The sequence below is a fragment of the Bactrocera dorsalis genome, chromosome 2 (assembly GCF_023373825.1).
Source record: "Bactrocera dorsalis isolate Fly_Bdor chromosome 2, ASM2337382v1, whole genome shotgun sequence".
NCBI lineage: Eukaryota > Metazoa > Arthropoda > Insecta > Diptera > Tephritidae > Bactrocera > Bactrocera dorsalis.
In genome coordinates this window covers 74,717,160-74,736,809 of record NC_064304.1, presented here as the reverse complement: position 1 = coordinate 74,736,809, position 19,650 = coordinate 74,717,160, and the positions used below count along the sequence as shown (strand labels likewise).

Below are 19,650 nucleotides of genomic sequence, written 5' to 3'. Positions count from 1 at the left end.
TGAACCATTATTAACTGAAGAGCAGAAGAGCAGAGCTGTTAATGCCAAACAAGGCGGTTTTTTCTATTTAGATGCACCAGGTGGGACCGGTAAAACATATTTGTTATCTTTCATTCTTGCGAAACTAAGGTCACAACATAAAATTGCATTAGCAGTTGCATCATCTGCTACTTTGTTGGATGGTGGGCGGACAGCACATTCCGCTTTCAAGCAACCATTAGATATTCATAGCAATCCAAATGCAATGTGTAATATCAAAAAAAGAAGCGGAATGGCAGCAGTGTTACGGAAGACTTCGATCATAGTTTGGGATGAGTGTACTATGGCTCATAAACATTCACTGGAAGCATTAAATAGGACTATGCAGGATTTAAACAATAGTGATAGACTTTTCGGTAGTGTTGGGAACTATCGAGTGATTTCAACTATCGATTGTTAACGACTGAATGATTTTGACTATCGAATGAATTTTTTCGTTCATTCATTCATTCATTTATTTAATCAAATTCAATAACTAAGCAAAGGCGTACTCTTCAAACAACAAAAAAGTACTGGAATTTTATTCATTTTTAATTAAACCAATACAAAGGTTTAATTTAATTCAATATTTTAATAAAAAATTAAAAATAGTAAAACACAGAAAAGATATTCAATATCATATAAAATAAATATAAATATAAATATCAGAAGAACGCAAAAAATATTAATTATATATTAAAATTGCTATTTTAAAATATTATTTGATCTAGCTTTTCACCTTTAAGTCTATTTCTTCTATCATTTATTATTTGCCCAGCTTTAGAAAAAACCCTTTCGGAAGGAACTGAAGTAGCAGGTATACATAAATATTTTTTGGAAAGCTCGTAGAGTTCTGGAAAAGCGGCCTTTTTGCTGTCCCAATAGTTTAAAGGGTTTTGATGTCTCTCAACGAAATCTTGTCTAAGATATTGTTCCAAAGAAATATGTGCATTAACACTAGGGGCGTTGTAACAAATAGTTTTTGCTTCCGCTACTTTTTGGTCAAGTAGAGTCCAAAGAGATAATTTACTTTTATCAGCGGGTAATTCTATTACTAACACTGTAGCAGTCCTTTGGTTCCGCTGTATGAATGTATGACCCAATTCAAATGTTTTACTATTGATGCTGTAAATAATACCAACAGTTAAAACGGTTAAGTGAATGTATACATAGCTACAATTTCGAATCGCAATACATAACCAAGTTGCCAACCTACTTAATTCAAAGCCATTGGATTTTATCAAACCGACTAGAAACTGTCATTTAATCTTGCCAAATACCGATGACCATATGAATCTACTTTAGTCATCTTATTTATTTGGCGATGCCTCCTACATTATCGCTTTATAAGTCTATATTTATTATTATTAATACTTTTCACTTAAATCTATTTTAAGCATCTATTAACTTCTACCACTCATACATGCATTCGATTTAATTTCCATTATCACACATAATTCAACATAAATCATTCAACATAATTTTGAAATACACGCAATTTAAGCATTATTCGTACATTTGCTGAATATAATACCATTTACTTGAAATGGAATAAATGAATTCGTACAAAAAATCTTTGCTAGATATCTACTTCCATAAAATCATTCATTCGAAAAATCATTCAATAGCGAAAAAATACTAATGAATAAAAAAATAGTAATGAACGAAAAATTAGTAGCGAACAAAATATTCGTTTTGAACGAAATATTGGTATGAATGAAAAAATTCGAATGAACAAAAAAATAATAATGAACGAAAAATTAGTATCGAACAAAATATTCGTTTTGAACGAAAAATTGGTATGAACGAAAAAATTCGAATGAACGAAAAAATAGTAATGAGTGATTTCTTGAAAACTATCGAATGAATGAAAATTGCTGAACTATCGAATAACTTGATTGTTTTTATTCGATAGTCCCCAACACTACTTTTCGGTGGTACTATTTTATTACGCTCTGGTGATTTTCGGCAAACGTTGCCAGTTATTCCTCGCTCTACTTTTGCAGATGAAGTTAATGCATATCTAAAACAATCAATTTTATGGAGAAATGTTGAAACACTCAGACTGACAAAAAACATGCGAGTACAACTCCAAAATGATCCAACAGCACAAGAATTTTCTAAACAATTTCTGGATCTTGGAAACGGTGAAATTGAATTTCATCAAGATACTCAACATATTAGATTGCCAGATAATTTCTGTACTGTTGTTCAAACTAAAAATGAACTGATTGAGAGTGTCTTCCCAGATATACTAAATAACTATTTAAATCATGACTGGTTTAGTAATCGTGCAATTTTAGCAGCGAAAAATGTTGATGTTGATCTGATTAACTACCAGATACAACAATTATTACCAGGTGATTTAATGTCATTTAATGTCGGTATTCTGCGTGAAACGATTTTCTCATGTCTCTAATAGTGACTATAGTAATTTAGTGATTCTGTTAGTCAGGAGTCTCATTTTGGTATTCTGGCAGTTACAGCATAGTAGTATACTGCAAAGTAGTATACTCTATTTGCCAGAATACCAAAATGAGACTTCTGACTAACAGAATCACTAAATTACTATAGTCACTATTAGAGACATGAGACAATCGTCTCACGCAGAATACCGATATAAGTCTATCGATGCTACTGTAGAAGAAAACAAGGCAGTGAATTTCCAAATTGAATTTTTAAATTCTTTAGACATATCAGGAATGCCACCACACAATCTATGATTGAAAATTGGATCACCGATTATTCTACTGCGTAATTTAAACCCTCCTAAACTATGCAACGGCACACGTTTGGTGATCAAAAGAATTACTGGAAACGTTCTTGAAGCAACTATTTTGACAGGCAAGTTTAAAGGAGAAATTGTTTTGTTACCACGTATTCCGATTCTCCCATACCATTTAAAAGACTACAGTGTCAAATAAACTACAGTGCTAAATTAAATTTTGTCTTTCAAATCCTTCTTGAATCACTCAGCCACAGCAACGCGTGGGCGGGTCTGCTAGTATTATAATAAAAGAGAATCGCTAACTTCGGGAGTAGCCGAATATTTGACACTCTCGCAATTTGCAAAGGTCAAAGCCAAAGAAATATTCTTACGTATTTTCAAACAGTATGGTATATAAAACAACTAAGAAAGGGCTATGTTCAGGTGGAACCGAGCACTTTATATTCTAAACTACCTGAGACAACTTTACGAAAATGTGTATTTAGTATGAAGTTGAGATAATTCGTGGACCGTTTTAAAACATGTTCATAGTTAAACTGTAGCATATTACAATATATCCAATATAATGCATGCACTTAATTTTGTTAAGGCATCTGAAACATATTAGACGATGTATAGTACGGTTAGTAAATAGTATAGGCTCTTAGAACGTTTTAAAAATATCTGATATGATGACCGGTATTTTCGTCGTACAGTCAACCGGAAGCTTGGAAATCTCATTTGTCGTGGCCCAATCCTGCCAATCTACAATACCAAGCGATGGATTACGTATAATAAGCTTCATCAAGTTTTGTCATTTTTATACTCTTGCAACCTGCTGCTACAGAATATGATAATTTACTTCACCTAACGGTTGTATGTATCACACAAAGCTAAGCGAGATAGATATAGGATTATATAAATATATATACATAAATGATCAGGATGACGAGAAAAGTTGAAATCAGAGTGAAAGTCTGTGCGTCCGTCCGTGCAAACTGTAACTTGAGTAAAAACTTTGATATCTTGGTATGCAGTTTTTTGGTGCAAAAAAATTTCGAGTTCGTAGATGGGCGTATCGCAAATCGCCATTTAATGAAACCTATTAAGTGTCATAACTGAGCACGAAATTGAGGTACAATACTGTTATTTGGCACAAGGGATTGCAGTAGCAACACCTGTGGCAAAAAAAAATTCATAAAAAGGAGTGACCCCCTCTAATTAGTTTAATGCACATATCTCCTAAACTACTTAAGCTAAAACAACCAAAATTTCTGAGCGCAAATATTATCAGCATTCCTATCGCCCCACAGTGGTCGGTCTTGTATGGAATCTGCGGCCAAAAATACTTCCACTGCCTATATTAAAGTGAAACTTTTGCCAAAGCTTTTTAAAATCTCCCTCTCCCGTTTCCCACTCCGCCACGCCCCGATGGCAACAAATTTTAATTAATTATATTAAATTAAAAAAGTTGATGAACGAAAAAAAAATTTTTTGAATATTATTCAGCTGTGTAAATCAAAAATTGATTCTAATAAAATTGATTTACTTTTGCATGATAGTTTCTTTGACTGGTAATGAAAGGATCTAAGCTCAAAAGCAATCGGCTTAGCAAGTCCTAATTTGTTCTTTCGGGTATGATGGCGTCGATACATCTTCACGTCCCTATTGCCTGACTCAGAAGATTCTTATGAGAGTTCTCCAATTGAAACTGGTGCATATTGAATAACATCGGGAGCGATGTTACGATTGAGGAAGGAAGATAGTATCAGGACTATTTCGAAGTTAATCTAGCACAAATCTAGTGTATTTGGGGTTTGATTCCTTTTAAAATTGAGTTCGAATAGGATGGCAATAGCCGGTGGACGAAGGTCTGCAGTTTTTATAAATTTGTTTGTGATCTTCATCATTTTGCAATTTTATTATCAATTGTACAGGGACATATGTCGTGACAAATTATTATTTTCAAATATATGCCGCATTATCTCTTTATTTTGCTTCATGTTTGCGACGCTATAACTCACGAACCACTTAAAAGAAACAACAATCAATCAAACATGTGTTAGCGCGTGAAATGAGCTTTCCAAAAACGTATAGCATGACCCGATGCGACGAATAAAACTAGAACAACGCGCTTTCAGCCCCAACCTGCGAAAAAACCGCAAGACTTTTTTGACAACCCAATATCAATGCGCATGTGCGCGTTCAGAAATTCAAATCATGATTTTATCACTTATTGTACTGATGAAAACTACTAATAACTAAATAACTAATTACGCCAAGAACATTATATTTTACCTCTGAAATGGTATGAAATTATGCTGATTTTGATTTACGGTAGCTGTTGTGTACATTAAACGATTGGCGTGGCACTGACCACTATTTGGTGAAATCACATATGTACATGCCTCAGGACCCTACAGATTAATATGTCAGGTTCCTATAGTGTGAACACGCCAACTTCCCATAATTTTTTTATTACAAGCATTTTTAAAACTTTAACAATGTTTGATATCACTAAAACTAGTTTCAACAAGTAAGGAAGCGCTAAGTTCGGGTGTCACCGAACATTTTATACTCTCGCATGATAAAGTGATAATCGAGATTTCATTATCCGTCATTTACATATTTTTTTATTTTGCTGTAAAATTAATTAGAATTAAATTCTGAGAGATTTACCGATATTTTCGGTGAAAAATTGGGTTAGGTTAGGTTAGGCACTGAGTTCTTCTGCCTTCCTTTTGCCATTTCTTCTGTAAAATTTAGTGTTTCTGACGTTTTTTGTTAGTCGGTTAACGCACTTTTAGTGATTTCCAACATAACCTTTGTATGGGAGGTGGGCGTGGATTTTATCCGATTTCTTCCATTTTTGAACTGTATATGGAAGTGCCTGAAGGAAATGACTCTATAGAGTTTGGTTGACATAGCTATAGTAGTTTCGGAGGTATGTACAAAAAACATAGTAGGGGGCGGGGCCACGCCCACTTTTCAAAAAAAATTACGTCCTAATATGCCCCTCGCTAATGCGATCCCTTGTGCCAAATTTCACTTTAATATCTTTATTTATGGCTTAGTTATGACACTTTATAGGTTTCCGGTTTCCGCCATTTCGTGGGCGTGGCAGTGGGCCGATTTTGCCCATCTTCGAACTTAACCTTCTTATAGAGCCAAGAAATACGTGTACCAAGTTTCATCTTGATATCTCAATTTTTACTCAAGTTACAGCTTGCACGGACGGACAGACAGACATCCGGATTTCAACTCTACTCGTCACCCTGATCACTTTGGTATACATAACCCTATATCTGACTCTTTTAGTTTTAGGACTTACAAACAACCGTTATGTGAACAAAACTATAATACTCTCCTTAGCAACTTTGCTGCGGGAGTATAAAAACTAACGAGCAGTTTGATTTGAATAACTTAAAAACTAATTACATAAAATTTAATAGTAATATGCATACAAATATGGTATACAATTAATTCCTTTATATGTTAGCTTCCAACTAAGCTGTGTGGTTTTCTTCGCCATAATCGACTAGAGCGGCATGTATCTAAAAGAAGATTTCTCACCTCCTCGTAAACATGTGCATTAAGCCTTTTGTAGTGGACATCTGCCTAACTCCTTATTTCTTCGGCGACTGTATTCTTCCTTAGGTGTCAATGAATATCAGCATTTCTGCAGTACCAGGAAGCGTTTACAATGCCTTTTAGCACCTCGTTTAGAAAACGTTGTATAATATTAATACTGCCTTTTTTTAATATGCTCTTTTCAACGTAATCTAGCTTCGAGCGTGATGCCAAGATATTTAGCTGTATTTGCGTATGGTACGAGTATGCAGACATCTAGAATATTTATCTAGGTTGATAAGTGATTCTTTTGTTTGTAAAATTTACATAAACTGATTTGCCACCGTTTAGTTTTATTCTCCATTTTTTAGTCCAACTTAGTACAGAGTTGATTGCATGTTGCAGGCTTAGCGCAGTTTTTTCTGCTATTTTTTCGACGCATAGTACTGTGGTGTAATCAGCAAAAGTGGACCTAAGATATTTCCCTGAGGAACTCCTGCTTCAATTTCTTTTAGTTTGGAGAGTTCATTTCCTTGTTTTACACGGAAATATCTCATGGTGATATACGATTCTAAAAGAGCACAATACTCAACCGGAAGACATGATTTTAGTTTTTGCATAAAGCCTTCGTACCATACCTTGTCAAACGCTTGTGCAACGTCAAGGAATACAGCTGAGCATACGTTTCCCTCCTCCAGGGATTTTTCTATTTCTGATGTTATTCTGAAATATGGTTATCTGTAGTACTAGATTCCAGCATAAGAAGATATATCAAGCTACCTGGCTGCCTCCGGATCGCAAAACCTCCAACCAGATCGATCATGTTGTGATAGACGGAAGACACGTCTCCAGTGTTTTAGATGTGCGTGCGCTCCGAGGTCCTAACATCGACTCGGACCACTATATTGTTGCAGCCAAAATTCGCGCCCGCCTCTGTGCAGCAAAAAACGCACGCCAACAAACACAAGGAAGGTTCGACGTCGAGAAGCTGCAATCACAACAGACAGCCGAACCATTTTCTACTCGGCTTGCACTCCTGCTCTCTGAGAGCACTCGTCAACAACTCGGTATAAGGGAACTGTGGAACGGCATTTCAAACTCCTTACGTACAGCTGCAACCGAAACCATTGGTTTTCGGAAAGTGCAAAAGAACAGCTGGTACGACGAGGAGTGCCGTGTCGCAGCGGAGAGAAAACAGGCTGCCTACCTCGCAACGTTACGATCGACCACAACACGTGCGGGATGGCATAGATACCGAGAGTTGAAGAGGGAAGCGAGACGCATTTGCAGACAGAAGAAGAAAGAGGCCGAAATGCGTGAGTACGAACAGCTCGATAAACTGGCCGACAGGGGAATTGCCGAAAATTCTACGAAAAGATGCGGTGGCTTACAGAAGGTTTCAAGACCGGAGCATACTCTTGTAGAACCCCTAAGGTGATCTAGCCACCGATGCCCAGAGCATACTTAAATTATGGAGGGAACACTTCTCCAGCCTGCTGAATGGCAGTGTACGCACAACACCAGGAGAAGGCGAACCCGATTCCCCAATCGATGACGATGGAGCAGGCGTTCCATTGCCCGACCATGAAGAAGTTTGAATAGCAATTGGCCGACTGAAAAACAACAAAGCGGCAGGGGCGGATGGATTGCCGGCCGAGCTATTCAAATACGGCGGCGAAGAGCTGATAAGGTGCATGCAGCAGCTTCTTTGCAAAATATGGCCGGACGAAACTATGCCCAACGATTGGAATTTAAGTGTGCTATGCCCAATCCATAAAAAAGGAGACCCCACAATCTGCGCCAACTTTCGTGGCATTAGCCTCTTCAACATCGCATATAAGGTTCTATCGAGCGTATTGTGTGAAAGATTAAAGCCCACCGTCAACAAACTGATTGGACCTTATCAGTGTGGCTTCAGACCTGGTAAATCAATAACCGACCAGATATTCACCATGCGCCAAATCTTGGAAAAGACCCGTGAAAGAAAAATCGACACTCACCACCTATTCGTCGATTTCAAAGCTGCTTTCGACAGCACGAAAAAGAGCTGCCTTTATGCCGCGATGTCTGAATTTGGTATCCCCGCAAAATTAATACGGCTGTGTAAACTGACGTTGAGCACCACGAAAAGCTCCGTCAGGATCGGGAAGGACCTCTCCGAGCCGTTCGATACCAAACGAGGTTTCAGATAAGGCGACTCCCTATCGTGCGACTTCTTCAATCTGCTGCTGGAGAAAATTATTCGAGCTGCAGAACTTAATCGAGCAGGTACAATCTTTTATAAGAGTGTACAGCTGCTGGCGTATGCCGATGATATTGATATCATCGGTCTCAACACCCGCGCCGTTAGTTCTGCTTTCTCCAGACTGAACAAGGAAGCAACGCAAATGGGTCTGGCAGTGAACGAGGGCAAGACGAAATATCTTCTGTCATCAAACAAACAGTGGTCGCACTCGCGACTTGGCTCCCACGTCACTGTTGACAGTCATAACTTTGAAGTTGTAGATAATTTCGTCTATTTAGGAACCAGTATTAACACCACCAACAATGTCAGCCTGGAAATCCAACGCAGGATTACTCTTGCCAACAGGTGCTACTTCGAACTGAGTAGGCAATTGAAAAGTAAAGTCCTCTCTCGACGAACAAAAGCCAAACTCTATAAGTCGCTCATAATTCCCGTCCTGCTATATGGTGCAGAGGCTTGGACGATGACAAAAACCGATGAGTCGACGTTGCGAGTTTTCAAGAGAAAAGTTCTGCGAAAGATTTATGGTCCTTTGCGCGTTGGCCACGGCGAATATCGCATTCGATGGAACGATGAGCTGTACGAAGTATACGACGACATTGACATAGTTCAGCGAATTAAAAGACAGCGGCTACGCTGGCTAGGTCATGTTGTCCGGATGGATGAAAACACTCCGGCTCTGAAAGTATTCGACGCAGTACCCGCCGCGGAAGCAGAGGAAGAGGAAGACCTCCACTCCGTTGGAAGGACCAAGTGTAGAAGGACCTGGCTTCGCTTGGAATATCCAATTGGCGCCACGTAGCGAAGAGAAGAAACGACTGGCGCGCTATTGTTGACTCGGCTATAATCGCGTAAGCGGTGTCTACGCCAGTAAAGAGAAGAGAGATGTTATTCTGTGAATTTGTTCTATTGTTGAATGCTTATTTCTAAAACCAAACTGATGCGATGGGATTAACTGCTTTTCGTCGATTATAGATTTTAATCTTAGATAAATTAATTTTTGAAAAGTTTTGAGATTTGTGGAAGTATTGAAATTGGTCTATATGACGAGACTTCGGCAACTTTCCAAAGGCTTGAAAAAAGTGTCAGACGGATTGCTGTATTGAAAAGATAGGTGAGCTTCCGTAAACATTTGTATGGTATCTGCTTTAATACTTCAGCTGTAATTAAATGGAAGCCAGCTGCTTTATAAACTTTGAGCTTTTTAATTTCACTTTTAAATTCACAAATGGTGATTGTTGGGATTGTTGCATGATCCTGTTGAATACTACTGAAGAACGTGATTTCACTATCCTCGTTTGGACGAAAGGTTTCAGCTAGGTGTTTTGCAAATGCATTAGCTTTATCACAATCACTTCTAGCCCATGTATTGGGAGCGACTTTTAGTGATGTAATGAGACTTGTTAGACGTTTCAGATACTTTGTACTTTTCCAGAGTGAGTAATGTTTATTAATTGACTCATTCATAATATGAGCAATTTCTCGTTTTAATTCTGCTATTGCCTTATCAAGGATTGTTTTGTCGAGTGGTGAGCGAGTTTGTTGCCATTTTCGTCGTAACTTTCTTTTCTTAATTAGAAGGATTTTTATTTCTTTAGGGTAATTTGAACCTATAATTTTCCGCTTTATCGCCGGAGTATTATCCCAAGCTGCTTGTTGAATTTTTTTCGTAAATGTGTTAACTTCTAACTCTAGTTGTTCAATTGTTGTGATTTTCGGACACTCTATTTTAGTCTGAAATATGTGTTTGAACAAAGTCCAGTCCGTATTTTTGTTGTACAGCTTCAGACTAAGATCTCTTTTAATGACTGTTTCACTTACTGTTAAATATAATGGGGAGTGATTAGAGCTTGGATCTAACCTACCTTCTATTTCTATGAAATTTCGAGATATCTTCCTGGTTATAAAAAAGTCTATTACATCTGGTATTTTGTTGGTGTCCGCTGGCCAATAAGTTGGCCAACAGTGTTCCGGTCAATACAAACTCACACCCGGTTTCTTGAGCTGCCTGGATAAGTCTCGCTTTTTAGCTGTCGTTAGGCGCAATCCCCAGTAAACATATGTACTTAGCGTTAAAGTCGCCTCCCATAATAATTTTTTTTTTGTGCATATTGAGAAGTTCTTTATATTCTTCAACGAGGATTTTGTATCTCTGCGGGCAATATATTGCGGTAATTGACAATGGTTAGTCCATTGAATTTATTGTAGTAGTTGTGGTTTAATATTGTAAGTACTGATTATTCAATCCTCATAATGTTGAATGCTGTTTTTAACAATAACAGCAGTGCCTAATTACTAGGGTGGATTTTATGATAGATATCGTAGCTTTTGAAAGTTTAATGGCTGTGTCTCGTAAAATGAGTTTCAGATATTAGACATACATCTATTTTCTCTTTTGTAAAATTTTATCTTGTTTATTTAACATCTCTAGGATTTGATTTAGTAGGTCTTCGGTCATCTTTGTGTTTTTTTCGTTCACCACGTTTGAGTGGCTTTTCAGTACTTCAGAAAAAGTGAGCTTACTCGTCTGTACATGATTCTGCTTCTTGACAGTACTTTTATTACCAATGGGTGGATTGTGGTGGCACTCGCTGGTTTTATGCTTATCACCGCATTTAACGGTCATTTTGTCACAGAAGAACTAGCCCTAATCTATAAAGGTTTGCTATCTTTCATGTGATTTTATGTTGCACATATAAGCCAATATTTAAGTTATCTCAATGAAAATTACAGAACATGTTTCGCTCATAACAGTCTATTTGTGTGCCTAAAAATGATAAAATAAGGCAGAAACTATTACCAGGATTTTCGAACATCCGGCTGACTTTGCTCCATATGGTTGGTGGTTGCATGCGAGTTGCTTTAATGAACCCCATGGAAAATTTTTTTAGTGTGTGGCATGATAGTTAATAGATAAAATCGGGTTGTTTCTACTCCAACTCCCAATTAATACATATAACGATTTTTGTTTTTCTAATCGACTTTATGTACATATAAAATTGCTGAGATTCTGATCCTCTGGTTGACGTTTTACATCTTTAGGTATTTCCCTGGCTTTGATTGATGCAAGAGTATAAAATGTTCAGTCGCTCCCGAACTTAGCTTTCTTACTTGGAAACGGAAAAAGTAAAGAAAGACACTATATCTTTCTCGATAAGTTTCAAGTGTTACAAACAATCGTGAGGTGAATAAAACTATTCGTATAATACTCGTGGTATTTAACATGTTAAGCATTATTCGAAGAAACCAAAACAAGTAAAATAAAATTTAGTGTATTATTAACTTATATATATGTATTATTGATGGCAGACCCACTTATTACGGTTTAATTATTATATTTAAATTGACCTCACTTCAGAGAGATACGAACATACGAGTATATCGAGTATAGAACGGAAAGCTAAACAAATAATGGAAAGTCATTTTATTGGGAATATGAGATCTAGAAAAGGATCTAAACCAATTTTATTAATAGGGCCCTTTTTTGGCAGCTTGTCGTAGAAAAAAATAGGAAGATTTCCAAAAAATAAAATAAAAGCTTCCTTAGCGCGATAGAGAATAACATTAAAATGTTCTCTCCAAATCGTAATTAGTTATCTGCAAAACTCTTCCATTGGGAGTGGAAACCGTTTCGAAAACCCTATTCTGAGAAAAACGCGTTTAAAGGTTGGAGTTGGAGCGTTTCCGACTCTGTTCCCATTCTACAAGAAACGCTGTAGCGACCGTAATAACTTGAATTTCGATTTCAAAATTTGTGTCAATGTTATGTGTATACTATCCGGAAATACAAAAAAAAAAAACAATTTTTTTTTCGAAAATTTCACACCGAGGCGATTCCTTAACTGTTGACATTACCTAAAAGAACTCGAGAACCAAACCATTTTTTGAATAAAACTCATTTACTGAACGAGATATTCAGCACAAAGGTTGGCAGGGGATAAAACGATGTGTTTCATGTAAGTATTCTTTCATCTAAGCAAGTATTTTACCAGACGCGAAATTTTACCCAAAAGTAAGCGTTGCCTCAGAGGGTTATTGAACTTCCAAAAGATTTATGGTATGAAATTAATATTTATTTCTTTCTATTTCTATATTCATACTCATATAAACGTTTTTAAAATTAACAAAATATGTTTAGTATAATAAATAGGGAGAAACTTGAACTTTACATGCCTCTCTGTTTGAAATCAATCCTCCGATTAAAATACATACATACGTAAACACTAAGCCAATTAAGAGTAAATTTGACGTTATAGTTGCTAACCGCAAAAAATGGGGCACTTATTAAACAATACTAAATCATTTTATTCATAGCTAATATATCAACTTTACCTGTATATGTGTGAAAAATCTTGAGTAGCGCTAATATTTCCACTTAAATTTTTAGTCGCAGCATTCTTAAAAAATTCAAAAATGTTTGTCGAATCCCTTTCCCTTTGTGTTAAAATTAGTTCTTTAAAAGATTCACGCCAGTGATGTAGCCGACCAGAAAAACCCTCGTATTCATTCAATTTCTCCATTGTAATTAAAAAATTTATAAAAGTTTATTTACAGCTTCTAAACTCACATTCGATTTATACAAATTGAGAGGTTTTATTATATGAAAAATAACGAGTAAGGATAACAATATATGTACATAATTTATGTAACTAATAATATTCTTTTGACTTAATACTAGTAATACACAGCACAATAACTATTTCGTTTCCTTGCTGAACTCTCAAAAAACTATTTCATGACCAACGAAACATAGTACGACCGGTCAAATATGTGCATATTTATATATGTAAGCATGTGTTGCAATACGTGCATTTAAAATATGGAAATAAATATATAAGGCCAATATTTCGTTACTACTTTCAAGCATGCGCGTTTGCGCTGTAGTGACGAAAATATTTATACATACGAGAGAGCCCGATAAGAACGTGGACGCCATTATGAAAATTTTGGCAAATTAGCGATTTACTCTTCAATTCTCTTCTTATTCTTCTCTTTATCTCGATACACTTGACGAACGATGCTCTAATTTAATTAACCCGATTAAATAGGCCAAAAATAAAAAAATAAAATTTTAAAATTTACCACAGTTTGTATCAAAGCTATTTCTTAAAATACCAATAAAACTAACGGTAAATACATTTTTGCTTTATCCCATTCGTAGGAGCTGCGAAAAGCGAGAGAAGTGAGACAATAGAAACACGCGGACTATGCAAAGAAAATACTCATAGCTTAAAAATTATCTCTTATAATAAATTAAGTTGTAATATAAAATCGTATTTAATCCCCATAAATCGAAATGAATATCGAGAATAAAGGTATATGTTATATAACAAAGTGAGTTTTATGTAATAAGATGTTGTTTTATTATTTTAAAACAATTGTTTTGTAAGTGCCTTTTTGAATGGTATGTTTTTCTTTATACATCGATTTAAGGTATACAAAAAGTTGTGATCCCTGTCTCGCCCTCGAATGAATCAAGTTTGTTTATATCAGTTAATGTTTTCTAAGTCTATGGTTTTGATTTCAACTGCAACTTTTTGCAAATTTCTTTATTATTCATATTATTCTACCAGGCATGTGATTTTTTGTGTTATCTTTTATATTTCACGCCTATATATTATATAATATTACATTTTTGAATTTTGGTGTTTATAAAATGTGTGAAGTAATATCATTTATCACCGAAGCAAATTTAATAAAGCTTCAGTATCTACTTATTAGAAGCTTCGTTAACAAAAAACTTGATATTAACTTTTACCCTGCTATGATAACGGTGGGGTGCAATAAGGCCATACGCAATAAAGCCATATTGGTAATAAAGGCATATAATTTTGGTAATAAAGCCATAAATCCTATATGGCTTTGTTTCCAATTGCAATTGGTAATTAAGCCATATGGCTTTATTTCGCTTTCAAATTTGTTTCTTTCTTAGCTTAGGGGTTTCAGTTAATGTTTAGCGTTGCTGGTGAGACAAAAATTACCAGCCCTATTTGATGGACGCCACTTTCAGTATTGTTCCGCAATGTGGATACAAACAACTCCTAATAATTAATATTAGGCAATTGACGCGCATGTAAGTATACAGGAAATAAATATATCTGCATTAGCGCGAAGATGAGGCCAGCGGGGCGCGGCGCCCGGAGTTCTACGCGAAAATAATTTGATACACCCCAGTGTTGGACCGACTAGAGTTATTTTTTTTGAAGAGCGGCCGAAGGCCGCCCACGCAAAAAGGAGTTCTACGCGAAAAGAATTTGATACACCCCAGTGTTGGACCGACTAGAGTTATTTTTTTTGAAGTGCGGCCGAAGGCCGCCCACGCAAAAAGGAGTTCTACGCGAAAAGAATTTGTATATTCGCCTATTACAAGATATGGCTTTATTTCTCATTTGTAAAATTTTTTGTATGGCTTTATTTCTCTTTCCCATTGGAAATAATGCCATATGGCTTTATTACCAAAAAATATGACTTTATTGCCTTATGGCTTTATTGCGTATGCCTTTATTGCACCCCACCATGATAACATCTTAAAGGAAAAGCAGTTATCCTGAGCAAATAAAGGTCTCAGAATCTGATGTTGAAGTTGAGATAAAAAAATATTGGACCACATTGCGTCACAAATGTAATTAATGAACGGAATGAGTCCTCGAATTACCTATTATCAATAGGAATATGTGGCTTTGATGACAATTCTGGCCAGATCGAATATAATCAGAAATTTGAAAATATTTATTTGAAAGACAATAATTTATTTGTCCCTGTATAACTGATAATAAAATCGCACAATGATGAAGAGCACAAACAAATTTGGAAAAACTTCAGACCTTCGTCCACCCGCTATTGCCGTCCTGTTCGATTACAATTTCGAATTTCAAAAGGACACAGTTTAATAACCCATATATGCACTAGATGAGCGCTAGATCCTGCACAGGAATTAACTTCAAATTATTCCTCGAATTATCTTCCTTTATCACTCATAACATCGCTCCCAATGTCATTCAATATGCACCAGTTTCAACTGAAGAGCTCTCATAAGAATCTGCTGAATCAAGCAATAAGGACGTTAAGATGTATCGACTTGATCATACACGAAATAACTAACGGATCGCTACAAACCAGGACTTGCTAAACCGACTGCTTTTGTACTCAGATCCGTTCTCCGGCAGTCAAAGAAAAATATCATGCAAAAGTAAATCAATTTTATTAAAATCAGTTTTTGGTTTAGTTGAATAACATTCAACTGAAATGGAGATATGTGTAGAAGTTCACGCAAGTGAGGAAAGTTCTCTGATTGCCATTCACTTGGGAGTGGCCAGAAACGATTCTTTTACAGTTGATTCAAGGAGCTCACGACTTCCCGTCTTTGACCACATATCCTCTGGGTAGCCTAAGAACATTCGTTTGGAGGCGAATTAAAGAGAGAAGGCGAAATATCCCCTACAAAGGGTTGTGCGCTGGGTTTGGGACCCGCTACGTAAAAAAGCCCCCCAATGAAAATTAACAACCAGCCTCGGATGAGAGAACCCGTTTTGATGACGACCATGGAAAACGAAATAAAGACTACGAATTGAGGGCATGCACCTGGAATGTCCTGTCCCTTAATTGGGAAGGTGCCGCTGCCCAGCTGGTTGATGTTCTCGTGAAAATAAAGGCTGACATCACCGCCGTCCAAGAAATGCGATGGACGGGACAAGGACAGAGACGAGTAGGTCCTTGTGACATTTACTACAGTGGCCATATACAGGAGTGCAAGTTTGGTGTTGGATTCGTCGCCGAGTACTATCACTCAATCCGGTGAATGAACGTCTAGCCACAATCCGTATCAAAGCGAGGTTCTTCAACATATGGCTGATTTGCGCCCACGCCCCGACGGAAGAGAAGGACGATGTGACCAAAGATGCCTTTTTTGGGCAGCTTATGAGAGCTGCCCCCGCCACGATGTCAAAATCGTGCTTGGTGACTTTAACTGTCTGTCTCCGGATCAAAAAACCACCAACCAGATCGATCATGTTGTGATAGACGGAAGACACGTCTCCAGTGTTTTAGATGTGCGTGCGCACCGAGGTCCTGACATCGACTCGGACCACTATCTTGTTGCAGCCAAGATTCGCGCCCGACTCTGTGCAGCAAAAAACGCACGCAAGGAACACAAGAAAGGTTCGACGTCGAGAAGCTGCACCCACAACAGACAGCCAAATGCTTTTCTACTCGGCTTGCACTCCTGCTCTCCGAGAGCAGTCGTCAACAACTCGGTATAAGGGAACTGTGGGACGGCATTTCAAACTCCTTACGTACAACCGCAACCGAAACGCTTGGTTTTCGGAAAGTGCAAAAGAATAGCTGGTACGACGAGGAGTGCCGTGTCACAGCGGAGAGATAACAGGCTGCCTACCTCGCAACGTTACGAGCGACAATAACACGTACGGGATGGGATAGATACCAAGAGCTGAAGAGTGAAGCGAGACGCATTTACAGACAGAAAAAGAAAGAGGCCGAAATGCGTGAGTACGAAGAGCTTGACAAGCTGGCCGACAGGGGTAATGCTCGAAAATTCTACGAAATAATGCGGCGACCTACAGAAGGTTTTAAGACCGGAGCATACTCCTGTAGAACCCCTCAAGGTGATCTAGCCACCGATTCTCAGAGCATACTTAAATTAGGGGGGAACACTTCTCCAGCCTGCTGACTGGCAGTGAACGCATAACTCCAGGAGAAGGTGAAAGGAGAATCGACACACACCACCTCTTCGTCGATTTCAAAGCTGCTCGTCCTCGAAGATGATGCGCCTTCAGCTGGTAGGTGCTGGTACCGTCTATTTAGGATAGCTTCACAATCGTTCCACAATGGTAACTTGTCGTAATCCAGCTGTTCTTCCCATTTTGATCGGCTAGCAGAGTCAACTTTTGTCATGACTATGTGAATAATTATCGCATTTGTGATTTGTTTCTCATCGCCCAGCGATAGCAATGAGTCATATACAGCCGACACTTCATCAATCATCGCGCGCAATGAAGGGGCTGATGGCTTAGGGATAGTTGGCATCTCAAAAAGTTTTGAAATCGTATTAAAAAAAAATCAAACATTTATTGTCATAAACCTTTTTGAGACTTGCCAACGCCTTCGGATAGTTTTCATCCGACATTTGAAACGCTTTTACCTTGCCTAGAGCCTCCCCAGATTACGATTTTTTTACGAACGATGTTTCAGCAATAGATGTTCTATTTTTGGCCAAAATTGTTTTAATTATAGATTTTGTTTCTACAATTATGTCCTCTAACTCCCCTCGGGCCATGTCGTCTTCATCAATCTCTTCAATTTTAGATTGGCATTTCATCAATTTCTCACTATGTGAGTTTAGTATGTCAAGACGACATTCCAATTCTATTGGATCTAATGACATCGTTTTTTCTAGAAGACCCGTTTTTATTCGCAAAATGCTACTTTTCGCCACCGTCCTTTGACGCTTTAATGATTTTAAGTCGATCAACTCCTTACTCGGAGAGAGGTTGGCGATAGTTGGCTTTGGCTTGCTCATTTTTGCTTGTTAAATTAAATTTCCGGAAAAAAACTATACAGGTTGGCAACAGATATACTAGGAATCGATAACGAAAACGAAAAATATATGTATAGCGATTCCCAAATATACGAAAGCCAGACCAATAGCAATAAAGGTTGGCAACAAATATATTTGGAATCGGTTACGACAACGAGAAAAAATGATATCGATTCCCAAGTATACGAAAGCCAAACCTATGAAGTACGCAAAATAAGCAATAGCACAATTGAACGTTCTTGAAAATGTTTTTTTTTTTTATTTTTAAGCGAGAAAATTTTCCAAAGAACCGTAAAACTTTATTTCGTTTCAAATTTTAAAAAATTTTTGTCTGCAAGATAAAAAATGTCGCACCTTAATGTTTAATTAACAATGCTACCGCAAATCCCACAATCCCTCTTTCATGCATGCATAAATGCATAAATGCATACATATGTATGTATATATACGTATGTGAATATTAAGATATAAATATATGCAATAAGAAAATATACGTATGTGAAAAAATGTGAAAAGAGGGAGAGCCAAAAACTGAAAGTGTGCACTTGCTCTTTTTTTTTTTACTTTTCGTTTTTTTTCTTTATTCGCACCACTTTCAGTGATTCGCACTCGTTACCTGTTGTGAATGCATAGGCGGTTTGCCTGCGTTCACTTCCCTTTTGCAGAGAATGCAATTGCAGCTCATTCCCACGAAGAGACGGATCTGGCGTCGACGTTAGCAGCGACGGTGTTGTTGACGTTGACTTGGCAGCAGTGGGACGATGGTGTTGACACAAGCCCGTTCGGTACCGACGTGATGTTACCCCAAATAGTCTAACGTTTTAACGGCCAAAGTTATCGGTTTTGGTTTACGGCTTTTTTTTAACGGGTTTGTACCTCCTTTCCGGCACTTTTTAGCGGCACTCGCGACACTCTTATTTTTTTTTCAACTGCACTTTATATTTTTGGCGGTAGTTTTTAATAAATTTGCTTTACCGCACTAACAGTGAAACCACATTTAGCGCCTCAGAAAAAATAGAATGCCTTTATTTAGAACTGCTTATATTTTGACACTCCACTGTATTTGCACAAATATGCCTGATCAAACTATTTATCCACCTCTTGGTTTTTGTTTCTTTTCTTTTCTTTCTTTTTGTTTGCGCACTATTAGATTGGTGAATTTTGCCGAACGTTTGTCATGTAAACTTGTATTATTTTTTCACCACACACTTCACAAACTTTCCATCAATTTTTTTTCAATTTTTAGTTTTGGTTCGTTTATATCTTATTTTCTTTATGTTTTATTTTACCACTTCGTTTCGTTTTTATTCACTTCAGCATATGTCGCAAGTGTACACTTCGCAATTATTTTATATGTAGATGATACATATATTATATTTTTCACAAGCCACTGCTTTTGAATGTAAAATTTTTTTTTGAATTTTTTTTTATGTATATATATATATTTTAATGTCTTTGTCCAGACATTTATTTTCAATATTTGTTACTTTTGTCACTTGCACTCGACCGAAACCGGAAGTAATGGAAAATTCACAGGCAATTGCTCACCCGTTAGAA

The 19,650-nt window shown here is 37.1% G+C and overlaps 1 protein-coding gene across 3 annotated transcripts in view; it reads right to left on the bottom strand.

The window, feature by feature from the left end:
* Nucleotides 1-19,650, bottom strand: part of LOC105223097 (proton-associated sugar transporter A) — a 176,438-nt gene that overhangs the window by 105,813 nt on the left and 50,975 nt on the right. The window contains exon 1 of one of the 3 annotated variants that reach the window (XM_049450000.1): nucleotides 12,873-13,318. The exons of the other annotated variants lie outside the window; for them this stretch is intronic. Coding sequence (XP_049305957.1) covers nucleotides 12,873-13,060 — 188 coding nt within the window. The 5' untranslated portion in view covers nucleotides 13,061-13,318. Of the gene's footprint in view, nucleotides 1-12,872; nucleotides 13,319-19,650 lie in introns of those variants that run through there. 3 annotated transcript variants of the gene reach the window in all.